The 21,369-nt window shown below is 53.5% G+C and overlaps 2 protein-coding genes across 2 annotated transcripts in view; one reads left to right on the forward strand and one right to left on the reverse strand.

Moving 5' to 3' along the window:
• Fam110a (family with sequence similarity 110 member A) overlaps window positions 1-4,456 on the reverse strand; it is a 105,065-nt gene extending 100,609 nt beyond the window's left edge. Inside the window, exon 1 of the mRNA XM_070006960.1 lies at window positions 4,341-4,456. Within this exon, the coding sequence (XP_069863061.1) occupies window positions 4,341-4,367 (27 nt within the window). The 5' untranslated portion in view covers window positions 4,368-4,456. The remainder of the gene's footprint in view (window positions 1-4,340) is intronic.
• Window positions 4,457-4,603: 147 nt separating this feature from the next.
• On the forward strand, window positions 4,604-9,077 carry Srxn1 (sulfiredoxin 1). Its single transcript, XM_070006969.1, has 2 exons — window positions 4,604-4,817; window positions 7,545-9,077. Exons 1-2 carry the CDS (start codon window positions 4,605-4,607, stop codon window positions 7,746-7,748), a joined length of 417 nt encoding a protein of 138 aa, XP_069863070.1. The 5' UTR covers window position 4,604; the 3' UTR covers window positions 7,749-9,077.
• The last annotated feature ends 12,292 nt before the right edge of the window (window positions 9,078-21,369 follow it).

Here is a 21,369-nt window from a genome sequence, read left to right on the forward strand (position 1 = left end):
CCCCCCCCCCCCCCTGTCTTCTAGACTGCTTGTAGCGGCCACCAAGGTGTTCCTTGCATCCACATGGTCTTAGGGCATCCTCAATAAGAAATATTCTTCAAATAAAATAAGATCCAGATTATAACACAAGGGAATGTCCCTTGTGTTATAAATCCCCTTGAGACATTAGTGAAGGGTGGAGCCTGTGACTAATCTGACACTAATTGTGTCTCTCCTTAAACAGTTCCATTCAACTTGACTACACCAGCCAAAGAAATACAACGGTTGGGCTCATTTGTTCATTGACAAGTTTCTAAGCCCTGTATTATTCCCCAGTCATTCCCCTACTGCTCAACCACTTTCTAGCCAGACCCTTAGAGGTTTGCATGCAGACTAGCCAAGAGAGCAAAAACTCTGGCTTTCCAAAGCCATGAGCTGTCCTTAGCAATCCTGAGATGCCACCTAGAATGTTCAGAAATGGATGACGGGACCACCAGGCCATCCTCCTTGGCTAATAACTGCCTTTTTTTTATTTTTATTTTTATTTTTTGGTCATGGGGCCTGAACTCTGGGCTTGGGCACTCTCCCTCAGCTCTTCAGCTCAAGGCTAGCACTCTACCGCTTGAGCTACAACGCCACTTCCGGTTTTCTAGTGGTTTACTGGAGATAAGAGTCTCACAGACTTTCCTGCCTGGGCTGGCTTTGAACCATGATCCTCAGATCTCAGCTTCTAGAGTATCGAGCATTACAGGCATGAGCCACTGGCACCCGTTTTTTTGGGGGGTTTTTTGCTTTTTTTTGTTTGTTTGTTTTTTTGACAGCTATGGGGGCTTGAACTCAGGACCTGAGTGCTGTCCTTGAGTATTTTTGATCAAAGCTAGCACTTTGAGCCACAGCGCCACTTCCGGTTTTCTGGTAGTTCATTGGAGATAAGAGTCTCACTGACTTATCTGCCTGAGATGGCTTTGAAACATGATCCTCAGATATCAGCCATGAGATCTCAGCATGTGCCATCCACACCCAGCTGGAGGGTGTGATTCGCCCCTTTCCTGTTACTTCTCTCTGCTTCCTGTCCATCATGAGGTAAGCAGATTTGCCACTCTGTGATGGTTCTGCTTCCCCGTTCACAGGCCCGGAAGCAATGGGAGCCAGCTAACCACAGCCTGAACCATCTGAAGCCATGAGTCCAAATTAAATCCTCCTCCCTCCCCCCATGATGGTCCTAGGGCTTGAACTCAGGGCTTGGGCACTGTCCCTGAGCTTTCTGGCTCAAGGTTAGTGCTCTACCACTTAAGCCACAGGTCCATTTCTGGCTTTTTTGGTGGTTAATTGGAGATAAGAGTGTTGCAGACTTTCCTGCCTGGGCTGGCTTTGAATTGTGATCCTCAGATTTCAGCCTCCACAGTAGTTAGGATTACAGGCGTGAGCCACCGGCACCTAGCTACTCTGTGCCATTTTAACTCTGGCAAGGTAAAGGACTTCAGAAGATGACCAGTATCACATGGCTCCTTTAGTCTGAATTCTTGGTTCCCTGACAGCAAAGGCTGAGGTGTGGGTGCAGGCTGTTGTGTGAGAGGAAGCAGAGTGAGGGGCAGGAAGTAGGGGACAGAGGTTGATAGTAAGGCCACTGCTGTAGCCAGTCAACTGCTGGTCTCTGAGGAGGGTCCAGAAAGAAGATCTAGATGGCCTAACACATCTCTACAGATTTTCCACCTGTGACAATAGAAGACTGATGTATGGAGCAGCCTCTGCCCCCAACACTGGTACAAGCCACAAATACACAGGCTCCTGTGGAGATTTAAGACTTGGGAGCCACGGGGAGCTCAGGCTGAGAGCTGGAAGTGCCAGGTGAGTCTAAGCTTGCAAAGAACTTTCTACGACAGCTGTAGAAGGGGTAGAATGCTGACACCTAGCCCTCTGCCAAATCCTTCGCTAGTCAACACCCATCTCTCATCAACAAATCTCACATTGGTTCTGGCATATGCCCATCATTTCACCCTCCTCCAGGTAGCTTGGAGGAGCCCCAGGAGCATGGCTCATTGTCCCTTCAAAGCCTATCCTAGCCATCCCCACTAAGGACAGGTTCCAGCCCTCATGCTGAAGCAGCTCAGCACATGGACTGGCCCTGGAGAACATCAATCACCCTGGGGTCACATAGCTCAGGCTAGATGAGTCACACTGAACAGAGAGGACTGGCTGTTATCACGGATTCATAGAGAGGCACTCACTGTTCTCCAACGTGAACTCAGCAGAGTAGCCCTGTCAGTCATCTTGTGACCATGAAGAAGAGCAATAGCCGGGTGCCAGTGGCTTACACCTATAATCCTAGCTACTCAGGAGGTTAAGATCTGAGGATCATGGTTCAAAACCAGCCTGGGCAGGGAAGTCCATGAGACTCTTATTTCCAATAAAACCACCAGAAAACCGGAAATGGTGCTGTGGGTCAAGTGGTAGAGTACTAGCCTTGAGCTGAAAAACTGAGGGACAGGGCCCAGGCCCAGAGTTCAAGGCCCATGACGGATGGGGGGGGGGGGGAGAGAGAGAGAGGAGCAGCAACAGGTAAACCTGAGCCCCTGAGGAGATGCTCAGAAGGCAAAGATGCTCAGCAGGCAAAGCATGCAAAGGAAAGCATCGAACTTTCTGTATAAAATAAAAGCAGGCACTTAGGGGTGGATAGAGGGGATTAAGAGATGGAGAGGAAAATGGGGAAGAAAGAGATCCCAAAATGGGGACAGAAGCCTGTCATCCACACACTAGAAATGAACAAGCATAGTTTAGGAGAGGGAGATTTCTAGTTCTGTTCTGTTACTTTTTTTTTTTTTTGGTCGGTCGTGAGGCTTGAACTCTGGGCCTGGGTGCTGTCCCTCAGCTCTTCAGTTCAAGGCAAGCACTCTACCACTTGAGCTACAGCGCCACTTCCGGTTTTCTGGTGGTTTATTGGAGATAGGAGTCTCACGGCCTCTCCTGCCTGGGCTGGCTTTGAACTGCGATCCTCAGATCTCAGCCTCCTGAGTAGCTAGGATTACCGGCTTAGTTCTGTTACTTTTGTGAAACCTTTCCATCTTCCCAAACATTCAAGAAGGGCATCTGTGTGTCTTGTGTAGAAGATTCTTTGTGAACAAGGAATGGATAAAGGTGAGCACCACCTCTAGGCCAGCCACTGAAGGGAAGCCGGGGTCCAACACCTTTGAGTACAAACCACAGACATAGAGGCCAGACACTCTGGACAGAAAAGGAACTTGGTGTTCTGACCTTGGTCCCTTTGGCTACTCAGGTCACCATAAACAGTTTCATACCTTCAGATCCACAGACAGTTGCTCTGCAGGGTAGCCTCAGTCTACCCTCAGCCAGTGAGAGTCTGAGCCAGTGAATAAACACCCTGGCCCCTGGCCCTTAGAAAGAGTACTTGGTGGTTCTTTTTCTTTTTTTTTTTTTCTTGTGGTACTTAGATTTGAACTCAAGGCTTTGTCCTTGCTATAAAGATGTTATACCGCACCTCCAGTCCATTTTGCTCCAGTTAAGTTAGAGTTTCATTTTCCCATACCTCACCCCCAGCCAGTACCATGATCCTCCTATTTACATCTGGGATGGCAAGTGTGCACCGCTACGCCTGGTTTGCATGGTGGTTCTTCCAAGTCCCAAGAAGGAATGAGCCCCAGGTTTCCACCAAGATAGCCTTCTCACCAACACACCCTTGACTGGCCTCTCCTCTTCTCCAGCACTTCCAGGGTCACCTCCTACAGCGGCTGTTCTTCCAAAGATACCTCACTACATCCCATAAGCCCTTTTGAACCTTGCAGCCCCTCCCCTCAGAGATGTCCACAATGTTCCCTGCCCTTGAGCGCTGAAGGGACTCTCGGAGTCCCCAACCATCTGTGGTTTTCTCCAGCTGAGCCAGTAAGCGGGGGCTAACCAGGTGAGCAGGAAATCCGCCATACCTGTCTTTAACCCGGGTCTGGAGTGTCCATCTCCCATGAACCTGTGGGGCCCTGCCCTCAGATGACCTCTCCTTCTCAGCTGACCTACTTTGCTCAGACCACACCTACTTCCTGGTGGCACTGGGATACCAGGACCCCGTGGGATGGCCGGAAGGGCCCCCACGGTTTCTGTTGCTGAACCGAGGGGAGGTCCGTGGAGGGGTGGAGTGGGAGCCATCGATTCCGGGTCTATGGATTTGAACCGGGGGTTCAGCAGCCGGCCCGCACTGCACCCGGGTGGCGGCGGGTGTTGGCAGCGGCACGGCCGGTTCTGCCGACTCATCCTGGCTCGGCAGGTCCCGGGGCCCGCGTCCCCGCCCCCGCGGGCCTGAGTCACCGCGCCGCGCGTCACGCGCTCCTCCGCCCCGCGACCTGCCGACTCACCCCGAGTCCGGGTCCGGGCGCGTCCATTCCGCGCGCCGAGGTCGGGGGCGGCGGGGCGCCCCCCAGCGGAGGGCCCGGGCCTTGCAGGCCCACGGTGCCCCGCCGGGGGAGCGGTGCCCAAGGTCGCGCTGGGGACGGGCCGGACCACTCGGGCTGGCGGGAGGAGCGCGCTGCTCGTCCCCCCCCCCCGCCGGCCTCGCGCATGGTACGGCCCGGCGGTATTTGAAGCCGGGAGGCGTCGAGGCCAGAAACGGCGGCGGCGCGATGGGGCTGCGCGCGGGCGGAGCGTTGGGCAGGGCGGGCGCGGGCCGGGGGGCGCCCGAGGGGCCCGGGCCGAGCGGCGGCGGCGCGCAGGGAGGCAGCATCCACTCGGGCTGCATCGCCGCTGTGCACAACGTACCCCTGAGCGTGCTCATCCGGCCGCTGCCCTCCGTGCTGGACCCGGCCAAGGTGCAGAGCCTCGTGGACACGATCCGGGTGAGCCAGGGAGGCCGGCCTGCAGGCAGGAGGGAGGACGCGGGCGCAGGCGGAGCCGAATGTCGACTGTGTGACCTTGACCAAGTGGCACGGCCTCTCTGGGCCTCCGCTTCCTCCTCACTTGCCAGGAGAGAATGGGGCTAGACAGTGAAAAGAGAGCTCTATGTATGGGGAACTCTTACCCTGGTAGCCTTGTGCTAGCTACCAGTTAGGTTTGTATTGTTAGGTTTATATTGCCTCTCCTTTACGGGAAACTGAGCCACGGGGAGTGCCTCACTTCTGCTGCTGGGAATGGGAGAGGACTAGGGTCAGACTCACCGGAAGGGCAGGTGTTCCAGAAGGCTGGAGCTATTCTGGCAGGAAATGGGGCCAGGAGAGGGGACACTAGAATGTATGTGTCAGGCTAGGCCTACATGGCTTCCTGTCCCTTCTAGACCCGTGAGCAGTGAGCACCTGAGACCCCTGAACTTCACCTGTACAGGCCACAGTGTTTTTCAGATCTACAGCTCTGCCTGGAGCCACCTCCACAGCTTTCCACCAGCCTGCTCCTGCCTGCCTGCCTGCCCTGCCATCTCTTGCCTTCGTGCCTAGAAGTCCTGGCTCCTGGTCCCCACTGCCTTACATGCTTTTCTGTGTAGTGCTTATGCACCCTCTCTCCACCACTGGGCCTTTGAATGGGCCTTTCTCCCTGTCAGGAAACTCCTACTGTGTCTTTACTATTTCTTCTTTCTCCAGTGTCTGCGTCTCCCCTCCCTTCCCCTCTTGGGCTAGGGTCACTTTTCCTGTGTCTTTACCTGAACATCTCACTCCCTTTCTAAGGCCTCTTTGGATGTCTGTCACCCTGGCTGCGCTCTCAGGCTCCTTGAGAGCTGACAGGGACCGGCTCTGCCTCTGCAACTGACCACCCAGGTAGTTTTCCATGGCCACTGTATCACCTTACCACAAACTTAGTGACTTCAGTGATGTACCTCTCACTTTACAGTCCAGAGTCCAGAATGCCCATGCTTCTGGGCACACAGGCCTCTTCCTCATTCCAAAGCAGCAGAACCAGGTAGAGCTCTTCTTACCATCCCCCCCTCTTCCTGCTGCCCTCCTCTCCTACCTCTCCTACTTTCTCTCCTTTTTTTGTGGGTGTTTTTGAGACAGGAACTTGAGATGTAATCCCAGCTGGACTTGAACTCATAATCCTCCTGCGTCAGCTTCCATGTGCTGGGATTACAAGTGTGTGCCATGCCCAGTCCTCTTCCACTTTTTATTTTATTTTATTCCAGTACTGAAGACTGAGCCAGGACTCTGTGCTGGCTGAGCAAGCACTCTACCACAAAACTACACTGTGGATGCCCTTTTCCACTATTAAGGTCTCTGGTGACCACATTATACCCAGAATTGAATGAGTAAACTGTTCTGACCTCCTGAACCTAAAATCCTGAATTCCCTTCAAAGTCCCTTCTGCCAAAATCCCTTCTACTCAGCAGCTGGGGAAGGAGCCAGGCTCCTGGATGTGCTAGGCAAGCCCTCTACCATTGAGCCACACCCCCAGTCCAGGACACAGGAATCTTTAGGGACTGGTCTTCTGCTCACCCACCATGATGCCCCAGCACAAGACAGGAGGATTTGGGATTCCAAGCCAGCCTGGAACAATGACATCGATTTTTCCTGTCTCAGAAACCAAAGTTCTGGGCTGAGAATGTGGCTTAGTGGTAGAGTGCTTGCCTAGCATGCATGAAGCCCTGGGTTTGATTCCTCAATACCACATACACAGAAAAAGCCAGAAGTGGCGCTATGTCTCAAGTGGTAGAGTGCTAACCATGAACACAGAGAGGCTCAGGGACAGTGCCCAGGCCCTGAGTTCAAGCTCCAAGACTGGCAAAAACAAACAAAAACACAAAGTTCTAGAGCTAACCCACTGCCTTAGAATCTGCCACCTCCAGCTCCTGCTGACCCTTCTGACCTCTTTTACTCTTCACCCTTCCACGTCCACTCTAGTCTGCTGGCCTCTTCCTTTACCTCCAGCACTGGGAGCTTGTTCTTGCCTCAGGGCTTTTGCATTTGCTGTTCCACTGTCTGGGATGCTCTTCCTTCCCTCAAGTAATATGCAACATGCATTACTTCCTGTGAGCCAGGCACTGCTGGAGCACTTGGTGTGTGTTCGCTCATGAAGCTCATCTGCTCTGTGGGGCCGATCAGTTGTCTTCACACACCACACACACGCACTTTGATAGATGGGGGTAACTGAGGCACAGAGGAGTCGCACAGCTGGTAAAGAGCAGAGCAGAGATTCGAGTGATCTCAACTAGTCCAAGTGAGTCTGCGTCAGCATCCTCAGAGGCCTCTGAGCCCCATCCATCCCTGTCACCCCTTGCTCTCCTACACTGAGACCCCTGAAAGTCAGGGCCTGGTCTCCTCCCCACTGGGCCTTATCCTGGGTGTGGATATGCGGGTGCAATATAGACAGTATAGACAGCATCTGCCCCTTCCCCCGGTGTCAATCCCCCCACGGCTGGTGTTGGAGCTGCCAGGGCGGCGGCGGCCCGGCAGTGCGCAGGGTTCGGGGCGCCTGGCTGGTATGTCCGCCACGCCGGTGCGCATGCGCCGTAGGAGTTCCACGCGGGTTGCCACGCATGCGCCGTAGGAGTTCCACGCGGGTTGCCCCCCCCCCCCCCGGCCGGCTTTGCACACTGTCCAGGGCGGTCCGTGCTCACTCGCCCTGTGCCTCCTCCCTGCCAGGAGGACCCCGACAGCGTGCCTCCCATCGACGTCCTCTGGATCAAAGGGGCCCGAGGCGGCGACTACTTCTACTCCTTCGGAGGCTGCCACCGCTACGCCGCCTACCAGCAGCTGCAGCGCGAGACCATCCCCGCCAAGCTGGTGCGCTCCACGCTCTCGGACCTGAGGGTGTACCTGGGCGCCTCCACCCCGGACTTGCAGTAGCAGCACCTGCCCCCGCCTTCCTCAGGCCCGGAGACGCCGCTGGGCCCCGGCAGGCCCCGGCCGGGCAGCGGGCCGGGCAGAGTGGCGGGGGGCGCCCCGACGGAGCGCACACGAGGGACCGCGGCCTTGTCCCCGGAGGATTCCCGAGGAGGGCGCGAGAAAGGAGATGCGCAACAAAGCCCGTGTCCCGGGGCAGGCTCCAGCCCCCAAGAACAAGGACCTTCCAGATTTTTGGCGTTATAATGTCTGTTATGTGGACAGTGCAAAAGAAAAGAAGGGAAAACCTGAGCGACAGGGGTTTGTTCCACACGGCCTGGAATCCGGAGACCAATGAGGAGCATGGCATTCCCTCACTAACTCGGTGAGGCTCAGGCCCACTTCCCTGAGATCCTTCTGAGTGCCTGCAGCGCTGCTTACCTCGTGGTCACAAGACGGCTGCCATATCTCCAGAGATCATGTCAGTGTTTAATGAAGAAAGGAGTAGGGGAAGGGGAAGGGCCAGACCAGCTCATCTATCAACTTTTTATCAGAAAGGAAATCTTTCAGAGACTGGAGGGGTGGGGGATTCCCCTCTTTCTGTGTCTCTCTGTCTCTGTCTCATAACCACACATACTCATCCACTCTGTGTCACTGGCCTGCCCTTGAGCCTTGGGCATCCAGGGGAAAGGCTGGATATCTCCTCGGGGAGGGGCTGGGGAAAGGCCTCCCTCAATGTCAGCACTGGCAGATGGGGTGCACGAGTGGACAGGTAGGACATTCCAGAGGGGCTTCTGCAAACCTGGTTGGCCAAGTGAGGTGCAGAGTGAGGGGGGCCTTGCTTCCACTGACCTCAGAGACCCGTCACTGGACACTTCCAAGCCTCCATGTCCCCAGCTGGGGAGCTAGGACAGCAGTTTTGTCACCCTCTGATTGTTCAGGGAGCAAGGCTGAGAAGGAAGAAGTGCAGTGTAGGTGGTAGTAGACTGGGTCTGGACACAAAAAAGTGACATTGGAGCTGAGCGCTGGTGGCTCACGCCTGTAATCCTAGCTACTCAGGAGGCTGAGATCTGAGGATTATAGTTCAAAGCCAGCCCCGGCAGGAAAGTCTGTGAGACTTATCTCCAATAAACCACCAGATCACCGGAAGTGGCGCTGTGGCTCTACACTGGCAGGAGATCTGGCATGGTTTAACTATGCCGGCCCCTTGGTGTGGACCACCTGTGCTGTGAAGGTTGTGACTTCCTGTGACCTTGGGCTGGGCTGGATGATGAGAGCGTGGGACTCTGTACCAACTGCACCTTCTCTGTACATCTAAAGTCACTCCATAATAAACGTTTATTTAATCCCAAAGGGTCGCAAAATCTTTGGGCCAGTGGCTAGGTTCTCAGGCTGCTGTGCTGGGCTCTACCTGGGGGCCACAGCCAGGGCCACTATTTATTTTATTTGGCAGTACTGGGGTTTAAACTCATGGTCTCCACTCAGTGCTCTACCTTTTGAATTACACCCCCAGTCCCCTTTGCTTAAGCTTTCAGTTAGGCTCTCATGCTTTTTGCCTAGGACCAGCCTCTAAGCACAATCCTCCCTTATCAGTCTCCCAAGTAGTCCCAACTATGATACCCAGCTTGGTTATTAAGACTAGGGTGTTCTCTCTCTCTCTCTCTCTCTCTCTCTCTCTCTCTCTCTCTCTCTCTCTCTCTCTCTCTCTCTCAAGGGAGTTGTACAAAAAGGTTTCAGTTCAACATGTTGAGACAAGATCTTGTCTGGAAACGCAGTCCTCTCCTCTTTACCTCTTATGTAGCTGGGATTACAGGAATATACTATCATACCCCATTTCAGAAACTCTTATTTGTTTTTCAGTTATGGTTTTCTGGTGGTTAAGTGAAGATATGAGTCTCACAGGCTTCCCTGCCCAGGCTGGCTTTGAATTAGGATCCTCAGATCTCAGCCTCCTGAGTAGCTAGGATTACAGGCGTGAACTACCAGCCCCAGCCCAAGAACCTCTTATTTAGATTGTATCAATTGTATTCAAATACTGTCACACACAGACACACACACACACAGACACACACACACACTCGGGCACTGGCATCCCTAGGCCTCATACTGTGCCCAGAAAATCTGTGTTCTGGGGCTAGTGTGGGTAAGACATTCTCTTTTCTGGAGGAGTTTTCCAAGACCAACTACCCTTTGAGATTGCGGCAAATGTCAGGAAGGCATTGTCATGCTTGTGAATTGCTGTGTCAGTCTTAAATAGAACCTTCTGAGCTGGGCCCTGGTGGCTCACGCCTGTAATCCTAGCCACTCAGGAGGCTGAGATCTGAGGATCACAGTTCAAAGCCAGCCCAGGCAGGAAAGTCCATAAAACTCTTATCTCCAATTAACCACCAGAAAACTGCAAGTGGCTGTGGCTTTGGCTCAGGTGGTAAAGTGCTAGCCTTGAGCTAAAGAGCTGAGGGACAGCGCCCAGTCCTAGAGTACAAGCCCCACAACGCCCCACCTCCACACACACACAAAGAACCCTCTGCATACACCAGGCTGGACAAGTGAATGTGCTCATCTCCTCCTAAAAGAAGTTTTTCCTTCTTGCAGGGAAGGCCCCATTAGGCAGAAGGGAAGGAAGGTATGTGAATGGGAACTGACAGCAGGTGGCGCTGCTTTCCTGTCCCAGGAGCAGGGTTGGGCCTCTGGGTTGCAGAACTGATGCTGTGCCAAAGGATGCTGCCCAGAGAGGCCAGATTCAGACCTGGGAAGGAGGCCTGGCTTGGAGGCAGGAGGTAAGGTTCAGGTTCTGCTTACCTTGTCTACTCTTGCCTTGTACTTTGGACACACCCTGGCCTGTCTGGACCCCTACCTGTCTATGCTAGTGGTGCTGAGCTCCTTGGGGGTCAAGTTCCTATTTGGAGCTCCCATGACCCCATGTATCTGGTCCCCTCTTGCCTGGAACCTGGATCTAGCGAAAAACAGTGTTTAGGGACCCCTGAAGCCCTCACGACTTGAGCCACAGTGCCACTTTTGGCTTTTTGCTGGTTAATTGGAGATGAGATTCTCATGGATTTTCCTACCTGGGCTGGCTTTGAACCATAATCCTCAGATCTCAGGAGCTAGGATTTCAGGTGTGAGCCACCACTCCCCAGCTAACAGCAGATTTTCATAATTTAATTTTATCATTATCCTTGAGATATTGACCCACACCACACTATGAAGCCAGGTGGGGTTGTGCAGCACTTGGGAGGCTGGACTGACCTACATCGGGAGACTGTCTCGAAGAGAGGCTGAACTAGCAAATAATTAAATGAGGTGAAACAGAAGGCCACCATGAATCCTAATCCTGGCCATTTGGGGACAAGGCTTTTCAAGAGTTTGTGCCCTCCAGAATTCGATGTACCTGGGTGAGTAAAGGACATTTCTCCTTTCATCTTATTTGCAGGGGGCTTACAGCAGCCCCCCACTGGCAGCTGAGCTCTTCTCCCATGCTGGCCTCTGCTCAAGACCTTTTCTTCGGAGAGACCCCCTTGCTGCGTCGCCCTGCCCAGTTTTATTTTCTTCCTGGCACTTGTCATGCTGCAGTTAGCCTGGATGTTTGTCTGCCCCACCCACTAGAATGTGAGACTGGATCTGTGGGCCCAGTGCTGAGAACAGTCAGCACCCTTTATACGGGGTCAATTAAACAGATGCTGCATGAATAAACCCTGTGTGGTTTAGGCCCTTCTTTTTCATTGCTGCACAGTGCTCCAGAGACCAATAGCCATCGATGAGACTGTCCTGTCAGTGGACACCTGGGGGTTTTAATTTATTCCCTGCTACTCCTGGATGCCACCCTGTACTTTCTCAGTTGTGCATGTCAGAGCAGGCTGCCTGGCCCTCACGCAGGCTCCCTTCCCCACATCTCACATATTGCTCTCTAGGGTGGCTTATCAGATGCTTCCTCCCCGGTGCCTCAGCTAGGGCTTCCTTTTCCTTTGTGTGTGTGTTTGGGGCTTGAACACAGGGCCTTATGCTCTTGTATGGCTTTTTTCTTTTCTTTCTTTCTCAAGGCTAGCTCTCTATCACTGGAGCCACACCTAGCTCCACTTCTGGCTGTTTGGTGGTCACTTGGAGATGAGTCTCATCGATTTGGCTTTCCCAGGCTGGCTTTGAACTGTGATCCTCAGATCTCAGCCTCCTGAGTAGCTAAGATTACAGGCGTGAGCCACCAGCACCCATTCTTTTTTTTTAAACCTTTTTTAGGTCATGATGGTTGAGAACCAAAAAAAGCCATGAAGCTGAATACGGTGGTGCATGCCTGTAATCCCAGCACTCTGTAGGCCGAGGGGCTGAGGCAGGGCAAGGGAGAGTTCAAAAGCCAACCTGGACTACCTGAGGAGGCCCAGTCAAAAGTTACCAAAGCTCTCTACCTGACATATAATATAACCTCTTTGTCCATCACCTTTATAATGACAATAAACAATGAAATTAAAAAATGAACTATAGGGGCTGGGAAGGTGGCTCAGTGGTAGAGCGCTTGCCTTGCATGCCTGAGGCCCTGGGTTCGATTCCTCAGCACCACATAAGCAAAAAGAAAAAAGCCAGAAGTGGCACTGTGGCTCAAGTGGTAGAGCGCTAGTCTTGAGCTGAAGAGCTGAGGGACAGCGCCTAGGCTCAGAGTTCAGGCCCCATGACCGGACCCCCCCCCAAAAAAAAAAAAAGAGAATAAAAAATGAGCTATACAAAACAAAATGAACAGTACAACTCGGGGGGTGAGGGATGGGAGGACAAAACCAGGAGAGAGTGAGGGAATGGGTGACGTTGTCCAAAAAGAAATATACTCATAGCCAGGCGCAGGTGGCTCACTCCTGTTCAGGAGGCTGAGATCTGAGGATCGCGGTTCAAAGCCAGCCCAGCAGGAAAGTCCATGAGACTCTTACCTCCAATTAACCACCAGAAAAAGCCGGAAGTGGCGCTGTGGTTCAAGCAGTAGAGCGCTAGCCTGGGGCAAAAGGCGCCCAAGGGCAGGGTCCGGTTTAAGCCCCAGTTTGAGGCGCGGGACACACACGCACGTGCACACACATGCACGCGCTCACACACTCATGCGTGGGCGCGCACACCATGCTCCCTTATTGCTGACCTGCTCCTCCCTGGGGGGCGCGGACCCCACCGCCGGAGAGCCCCTGTCTGTGGGGGACCGGCGGGGTCCGTGTGATGCCCGTGGCTCAAGCTGGGGGAATCCCAGGACCCGGGCGCGGACAGCCCCGGACAGAAGGGTAAACTGAGGCCCGCCGCAGCCCGCCGCCCGGCCGCGGAGCCCCGGCTTGCCTGGGGGCCCCAGGCCCACGCCGCGCCCCCCTGGCGGCCCCTCCCGGCCTGACCCCGCCGCCCGCCTGGCGGGTGACCCCGGCGCCCGCCAATCCATTGGTTCCAGCTCCGGGGAGGCGCAGAACAAAGCGCGCTTTGTGGCGGCCGCGGGCCCCTCCGGAACTGCGGGCGACGCCCCCGCCGACAGCCGTGTAATGTCTTCCAGAGCCCGGCCCGCGCCCCGCGGGGACCCCCGCACCGGCCCGGGGCGCCCCCCTCCCGCGCCGGGCTCCGCCCCGCACCTCTCACTCTCAGCGGCTGGCAGCGGGGAACCCCGCGCTCTCCCGCGGGCCGCCGCCGGCCCGGAGGCCCAGTGGTCGCTCCCTCCCGCGGGGGGGGGGGAGGAGACGGTCACACCCCACCGGCCCGCAGTGCTGGGGTTTGAACTCAGGGCCTTGAGCTAGCTGCTAGACAGGCACCCTAGCGTTCAAGCCATGCCCCTGCCCCCTTTTATGCCTTTGTCATTTTCCTTAACGAAATCTCACTTTTTTGGCCTGGAAAGCGATCCTCCCATTGACACTAAGTGCTTAGCTGGGAAGACTAGGATCTGCCCGCCCCTGCCCGCCCCCCTGCAGTAATGGAGTTCTTGATAACTTTTTTGTTGGTCGTGGGGCCTGAACTCTGGGCCTGGGCGCTGTCCCTCAGCTCTTCAGCTCAAGGCTAGCGCTCTACCACTTGAGCCACAGCGCCACTTCTGGCTTTTTCTGCTTATGTGGTGCTGAGGAATTGAACCCAGGGCCTCATGCATGCAAGACAAGCACTCTACCACCTTTCCAGCCCCTCTTGTTAACTTTTTTTTTTTTTTTCTGCCCAGGCTGAGCTGAAACCGAGAATCTCTGGGTCTCAGCCTCCTAAGTAGCTGGGTTAAGAATAAGCCACCTTGCCAGATGCCAGTGGCTCATGCCTGTAATCCTAGCTACTCAGGAGGCTGAGGTCTGAGGATCATGGTTCAAACCCAGTCGGGGCAGGAAAGGTCATGAGACTTTTATCTCCAAAAAAGAATCAGAAAACCGGAAGTGGCATTGTGGCTCAAGTGGTAGAGTGCTAGCCTTGAGCTGAAGAGCTGAGGGACAGCACCCAGGCCTACCTAGTTCAAGCCCCACAACCAACACCAACACCAACAACTATATATAATAAGCCACCGTCCCAGGTTGAAGTAGTCACTATTACACGAACAAATCTGATGTGAATTGCGCCATTTGCCAACTGTAAGATCTTGGTCACTCTCTCCCCACCCCCCAGAACAGCAATGAGGACCAGCTTTATTAAGTTCCTACTATGTGCTGAATGAGCTAGCACATGGTAGGTGCTCAATAAATGTTCACAGAGGAGAAACAGCTCCAAATGCTGGAGGCAAATGGATGTCTCAGCCTTGATTTCCTTGTCTGTTAAGTAAGGAGACCCACAGAAAATCCCTAGGAACATCTTACCTCTTTCCAGATGAGGACACGGGTCTGTTCTAAAGGCCCTGAGCCTTCAGAAGGGTGGGCTTCCCCCCCGCCTTGCGAATGCATGCACACACACGCACGTGCACACACACACACACACACACACACACACACACGCCTTCCCTGTCTCATCCTTTACATCTGGAGGGATAGGATAGCCAGACAGAGGCCTGAGGGGCCACAGAGGGGTATGGGCAGGGCTGGAAGCATCCACCTGCTTTCCTTCCCATGCCTTTTGCACAAGCCAGCGCTGTCCAAGCAAGGGGGCCATTGGCACACAAAGTAGGCACTGCCTGTTCTCCTCAAGCCGGTGATGTGAGCCCAGTGTGGATATAAAGAGCCAAGGAGCAGAAGTGTTCGGGCCACAATGGGCAGAAACATGAACTGGGCCAGACAGGCTCTTTCACACATTCCTTGTGTTCCAACATGAGCAAGACTGTGGCACCAGGCCGTGAGCACCCAGCAGGAGCTATGGGTCCGGGACCAGGAGCACCCATGTGCCAGGTCGGCATAGAGCGGCATCACCTGGAGGGGGGGTGAATATTCTCACATCACCTCATTTGCTGGCTATTTGCTGTCTACTGGGCCACTTAATCAGGGACTCCAGACTTTATTGCCCTTTCAAGACTTGGGCCACGCCCACATGGCACCTGTGCTTTTATTTAATGGAATATTCAATGGAATTTGAAATATGGGATGGTGGTGGTGGTGGTGTTTTGCAGTGCTGGGGACAGGACTCAGGACCTTGCACGTGACAGCCAAGTGTTCTACCACTGAGCTACACCCCCTTATCCCTTGTTTGATTGTTTTTGTTTCTTGTTTTTTTTTTTGTTTGTTTTTGTTTCTTTTAGATAAGATCTCATGATATAAACCAGGTAAGCCTCAAACTTGCACTCATCTGCCCCCGTCTTTGCAGTGCTGGGATTACAGGCATGCACCACTCTATCTGGTTACAACCCAGCATTTTAAAGTCAACTTTTTTGGGGGGGTGGGGGGTTGAAGCTTGATCTCAGGGCCTGAGCACTGTCCCTGAGCTCTTTTGCTCAAGACTAGTGCTCCACCACTTTAAGCCACAGCTCCACTTCTGGCGGTTAATTGGAGATAAGAGTCTCATGGGCATTCCTGCCCAGGCTGGCTTCAAACCACAGTTCTCAGATCTGAACCTCCTGCGTAGCTAGGATTACAGGCATGAACCACTAGAACCTGGCTAATGTCAACTTGTGTGTGTGTGTGTGTGTGTGTGTGTGTGTGTGTGTGTGTGTGTGTGTGTGTGTGTGTGTGTGTGTGTGTGTGCGCGCCAGTCCTAGGGCTTGAACTCAGGGCCTGGGTACTGTCCGCGAGCTTCTTTTGCTCAAAGCTAATGCTCTATCATTTGAGCCACAGCGCCACTTCTGGCTTTTCTGTTTATGTGGTATTGAGGAATTGAACTCAGGGCTTCATTTTTGCTAGGCAAGCACTCTACCACTAAGCCACCTTCCCACCCCTAAAGTCAACTTTTTTTCAGGTATAATTTACATGCAGAGAAAAATGCACGTATTTAAAGCATTACCATTGCAGTGCATGTGGACAGATTCACAGCCTGTTACTGCAGCTAACAGGTAAAATCCAGAACACGTCCATCTCCCTGAACTCCCCTGTGCTTCTTTGTCATCAAGACCCCACTGCCACCCGGTCCCAGGAAGCTCCTTCATCAGGAAATGCCAAACAAACCTTGCCTTCTGCCAGATGGGCTGGGGCTGCTGCAAACTGCACCCACAATAGTCCCTATCACAGTGAAAAGCAATTGTCTCAGCGGGGCACTGGTGGCTCACACCTGTCATCCTAGTTACTCAGGAGGCTGAGAGCTGAGGACTATGGCTGGAAGCCAGCTGCGGCAGAAACTCTTGAGACTTATCTCTCATTAAGCAGTAAAAAGCCGGAAGTGGAGGCATGGCTCAAGTGAAGTGTGCCAAGCTTGAGCAAAAAAAAAAAAAAAGCTAAAGGATAGCACTCATGCCCAGGATTCAAGCTGTAGTACACACACACACACACACACACACACACACACACACACACACACACACACACACACACACACACACACACACACACACACACAGAGTAATTTTCTGGGAGGAATATAGTGTGAAATAAATGAGATGGATCCAGTCTCACGAAGCCGGAGCCCAGCACCTGCTCTCTCCAGAGAGGTGGTGGGAGAGTCGGCGTTCCTGATGTCCGTGGTGACTTCCTCAGCCTGTAAGGACGGGGAGACACTGGCAAGGGAACAAATCTCCCACAGTGGATGTACCGATCATCAATCACTTGTTGCTCATTTCTCACTGTCCTCCTCACTCTGGCTGGGCGATACGGGTTGCATGCCGAGGAAGCTTGGCTGTCCCTCATCCCTACGTCATTCACGCGCTCCTGTGCGAGTGTTTAGTATCAGCTACCGTGCAGTGGCACAGAGATAAGCCATGAACTAGGTCAGACTTGAGCTTGGAGCTGATCTGGTCACACAGCAGACCCTGAGCAAATAAATAAATACACAGAAACCCATGTCCTCCTTGAGAAGCTAAGCTATTGCTCTAATAGTCGGCCTGGTGCCGTCAGGGAAGGCTTCCCAGAGGAGGAGGCCTTTGAACAGACCGTGGTTGTCAGAGGTAATTCTTCCTCCCACTCATTTCACAGGTAGGGAACCAGAAGCATCTAAGAAGTCCCAGGACTTGTTCAAGGCCGCACAGGAAGAGGAGATACACGGACGGACAGAGCCTTAGTTCCCCATTTCTCTCAAGGGCTCGGCTGGGTAGCAGAGGAGCAGGCAGGACAACAACCTGGAAAAGGCGGCTCCCAGGCCAGGATCTGGAATCCATTTGCTTTGGCCCAGTTGTGTTTTCCCAGGGCCGTGGAGGAGGCCCGACCTGCCTCTCCCCACCCACCATCTGCTCCCTGTTTATTTATTTATACTTAAGTCTCACCTCCCAACCCTGCCGGGGGCACCAAACACAGCAGCAAGCCTGTAGAGAGGGGAAGAGGGGAGAGACAGGCTGGGGAAAGCTAGGGCTGAGTCCTCCATGAACAGAGGGCACAGCTGCCACTGTGCTGCAGCCAGCCTTTGCCCATTTCCACCCCCTTGAGACAAAAGGTTGGTGCTGGAGGCCACCGCTGAGGAGCCAGCAAACGAGCCGGCCAGCGTGCAGTTCAGCATTACGGCCTGCGTGGTTCAGCATCACGGCCCTTGTGTGGCTGAAGCACCCCACTAGCCCTGTGATCTGTCTGCTCTGTGGCCACCATAGTCCCTGTCCCCCCCCCCCGGGGACCCCTCCCTCCCCACTCCAGGAAATGATACCTGTGACCCACCCGCTGTCATGATCATGCTTGCGGCTGGTCATGGTGGCACACACCTGTCATTCCAGTTACTCAAGAGGGGGAGGCAGGAAGGAAGGGTAAGTGTTTGAGGGCAGCCTTTGCAAAATCAGTGAGATTGTAGCTTGAAAACAAAGCACACAAACCCAACGTCTAGGAGGTGTGACTTGTCCGGGGTCCCAGGTTCCATCCCCAGGGTGTGGGGTGCGGGGAGGGGTACCTCCACTCAGGAGCTCCTCACCAAGTCCCTGCTTGCTTGGCTGAAGCCTGGGTCTCCTCTACCTGTGGCATCTCCTCTGAGCTCTCCCGCCTCACTGCACCCCTGTTCCAGGCTGCCTTAGCTTCTGAGTCCCTGGCTTCCCCTGGATGACTCCCCCCGCCCCCCACACCACACAACACAGCACTGGAGCTGGAGTGTGGCGGGACATGGGGCCGAGGCCTAGGCTCTGGCGTCCACGTGGTCCTGGGGAAGCCACTCAGCTGATGTCTGCACTGGAGAGGGAGAACTTCCGGCAGGGCTTGGGGGGGGGGGGGGTAGGCACCTGGCTAGGGAGCGTCACAACCAAACAGGAAGCTACAGGGGGAAGTTATAAGAGGCCAGTGGAGAGACACAGAAACACTGGTGGGCCACGCCTCACTGTGCACGGGCTGCTGGGTAAGCTGCTCTCCTCCCGGTCACCCTAGGAAACGGAGGCCCAAGAGCAGCCACCACTGGTCTGAGGGCCACAGAAGCCTCCACACTGGAGGCAATCACACAGGGCTGCCTCTTTTTTTTTTTTTTTTTTGGTCCTGGGGCTTGAACTCTGAGCCTGGCACTGTCCCTGAGCTCTTGTGCTCAAGGCTAATACTCTGCCACTTCAAGCCACAGTACCACTTGCAGTTTTCTGGTGGTTAATTGGAGATAAGAGTCTCACAGACTTTCCTGCCCTGCTGGCTTTGAACTGCGATCCTCAGATCTCAGCCTCCTGAGTAGCCAGGATTACAGGCATGAGCCACTGGCAACCGACCAGCCAAAGTTTGCTCTTTATGTCAGTTTCTGGCTATGCCAGGTCTCGTGGGGCTGGGAGAGAAGTCCTTCTGCAGAGCCCATGCCTGTTAAGGAGAGACAAAAGGCGGGAATCAGTGGGGGAAGGAGAGGAGGCAGGTATCTGGGGTGCTCAGTCCTCATCCTCCTCAGTGTTCAACTCCGCCCCCCATGATAGAGGCCTCTCCTCCCCCCCCCCCCCCAGCCATCCTCATCTGGCCTCCATGTGCTTGGGCTGCACCTGAGTACACAGGCCCGCCCATCTGTCTTGGGCTGTCAGAGGATCAATGGGTTCCTGAGGCCGACCCAGCAGGGCGCTGAAGGGGAGCCCTAGCAAAGCCAAGATGGGAACTTGGGTGGAAAGGGGGCAGCGCAGAGAGGCCAGGCTGAGCCTGGACCTGGCATTTTGTTAGGAAAGCCTCCTACCCCCCACCCCAAGACTGGCTCCCCAGAGCAACCATACCTGCCAACTCTCTGCTATGGGAAATGGGGGAACCCAAGCAGGTTTCCAGATCTGATTTACCTCTGACCTTGAGGTCCTGCCCCTTTCCCTTCCCAGGGCCTTGGTTTCCTTAATTTTGAATGTGAAGAGATTGCCTGACCCAGGGATGAACCTAAGTTTCCAAAATCAGCAAGAAGGTCACCCTTCAGGGGCAGATAGAAAACAATCCAAAAAGTGAGATGGAAAGCGAGGGACACAGAAAAATCTGATACGATCTGTGTGTGCTTTACCTGTCTGTACACAGTGTGCTTGGAGTCACACAACAGAGTGAGAATAGAAAAGGGGAGGAGGAGAAGGGGTCAGGGGAGGAGGGGAGAGGGGAGAGAACTTGGATGGGCAGGAATGATTGTGGCTTGCCTGGCGCAGGAACATCCCCCGCCCCTCCTGACACTCATGCTACTATTGCAATATTGCTCCCTCGTAGGGTCTTTCTTGATCAAATAATAATTATATTTAATATAAAACAGATCAACCTGCTCAGAGATCCAAGGGCAGAGAGCATGAAAAGAAATAAGTGTTTACACAAGGTCAATGTTGAAGATGTTCATGGGTTATAAAGAGAAATCACAGCTTCGTGGCAGAGAAAGTGGCAGGCACTGCCTTAACCACGTGATCAGAGGCAACTCCCAAGTTGGCAGCTTGTCCCCACAAACAGGATGGGAAGCACCCAGTAGCACCCTTCTGTGGTGGTCTTGGCCCTCATCATAAAGAAAGAATAGAAGCCAGGCACTGGCTGCTCACACCTGTAATCCCAGCTACTCAGGAGGCTGAGATCAAAGGATGGTGGTTCAAAGTCAGCCCAGGCAGGAAAGCCCATAGACTTTTACTGCCAATTAACCACCAGAAAACAGGAAGTAGCACTGTGGCTCAAAGTGATAGAGTGCTAGCCTTGTGCAAAAGAGCTCAGGGACAGTGGCCAGGCCCTAAAAGAAAGATGAAAGAAAGAAAGAAAGAAAGAAAGAAAGAAAGAAAGAAAGAAAGAAAGAAAGAAAGAAAGAAAGAAAGAGAGAGAGAGAGAGAGAGAGAAAGAAAGAAAGAAAGAAAGAAAGAAAGAAAGAAAGAAGGAAGGAAGGAAGGGAGGGAGAGGGAGGGAGGGAGGGAGGGAGGGAGGGAAAAGAGAGAGGGAGGGAAAAGCAGAGAGACAATCTTAAATGATTGGCCAGCAGGGTGTCAGTGGCTCATGCCTGTAATCCTAGCTACTCAGGAGGTTGAGATCTGAGAGTCACAGTTCAAAGCCAGCCCAGGAAAGAAAGTCTGGGAGACTCTTATGTCCAATAAACTACCAGAAAAACAAAAGTGGTGCTATGGCTCAAGTGGTAGAGCACTAGCCTTGAGCTGAAGAGCTCAGGGACAGCGCCCAGGCCCAGAGTTCAAGCTCCATGACTGACAAAAAAAAAAAAAAAAAAAAAGAAGAAAGAAAGAAAAAGGTTGGCCATTCTCTCCATCTTCCAAACTGTTGAGGTTGTAAAAGTCCAAGAAAAAAACTAAGCAATTACCCTAGAAGAAAACTAAAGAGAGAGAGGTCAGATCCATTTGAGCTGAAGCTCTGCTTCAGGCTTTTTTTTTTTTTTTGTGGTTAACTGGAGATAAGATACTCATGGAATTTCCTGCCTGGGCTGGCTTCAAACCATGATCCTGAAATCACAGCCTTCCGAGTAGTTATGATTACAGGCATGAGCCACTGGTGTCTGGCTAAATAAGTAAAGTTTTTGTATTCTTGTAATTTGAGGCCAGGCTAAGGCTAAGTCCTGAGCCATACTCCATCCTGTTTATTGCTTTTTTTTGGGGGGGGGGGCAGTCATGGGGCCTGAACCCTGGGCCTGGGCGCTGTCCCTCAGCAATTCAGCTCAAGGCTAGCACTCTACCACTTGAGCTACAGCGCCATTTCCGGCTTTTTCTGATTATGTGGTGCTGAGGAATCGAATCGAGGGCCTCATGCATGCAAGGCAAGCACTCTACCACAGAGCCACCATCCCAGCCCTGTTTATTGCT

Source organism: Dipodomys merriami, unplaced genomic scaffold, assembly GCF_024711535.1.
Source record: "Dipodomys merriami isolate MVZ:Mamm:240054 unplaced genomic scaffold, mDipMer1.0.p SCAF_7, whole genome shotgun sequence".
Classification (NCBI taxonomy): Eukaryota; Metazoa; Chordata; class Mammalia; order Rodentia; family Heteromyidae; genus Dipodomys; species Dipodomys merriami.

Excerpts from the sequence above, each read along its gene's own strand:
- Srxn1 (XM_070006969.1), top strand. The coding sequence starts at position 4,605 with ATGGGGCTGCGCGCGGGCGGAGCGTTGGGCAGGGCGGGCGCGGGCCGG. Across the intron at positions 4,818-7,544 it reads GCCTCGTGGACACGATCCGG|GAGGACCCCGACAGCGTGCC; the intron begins GTGAGCCAGGGA and ends CCTCCCTGCCAG.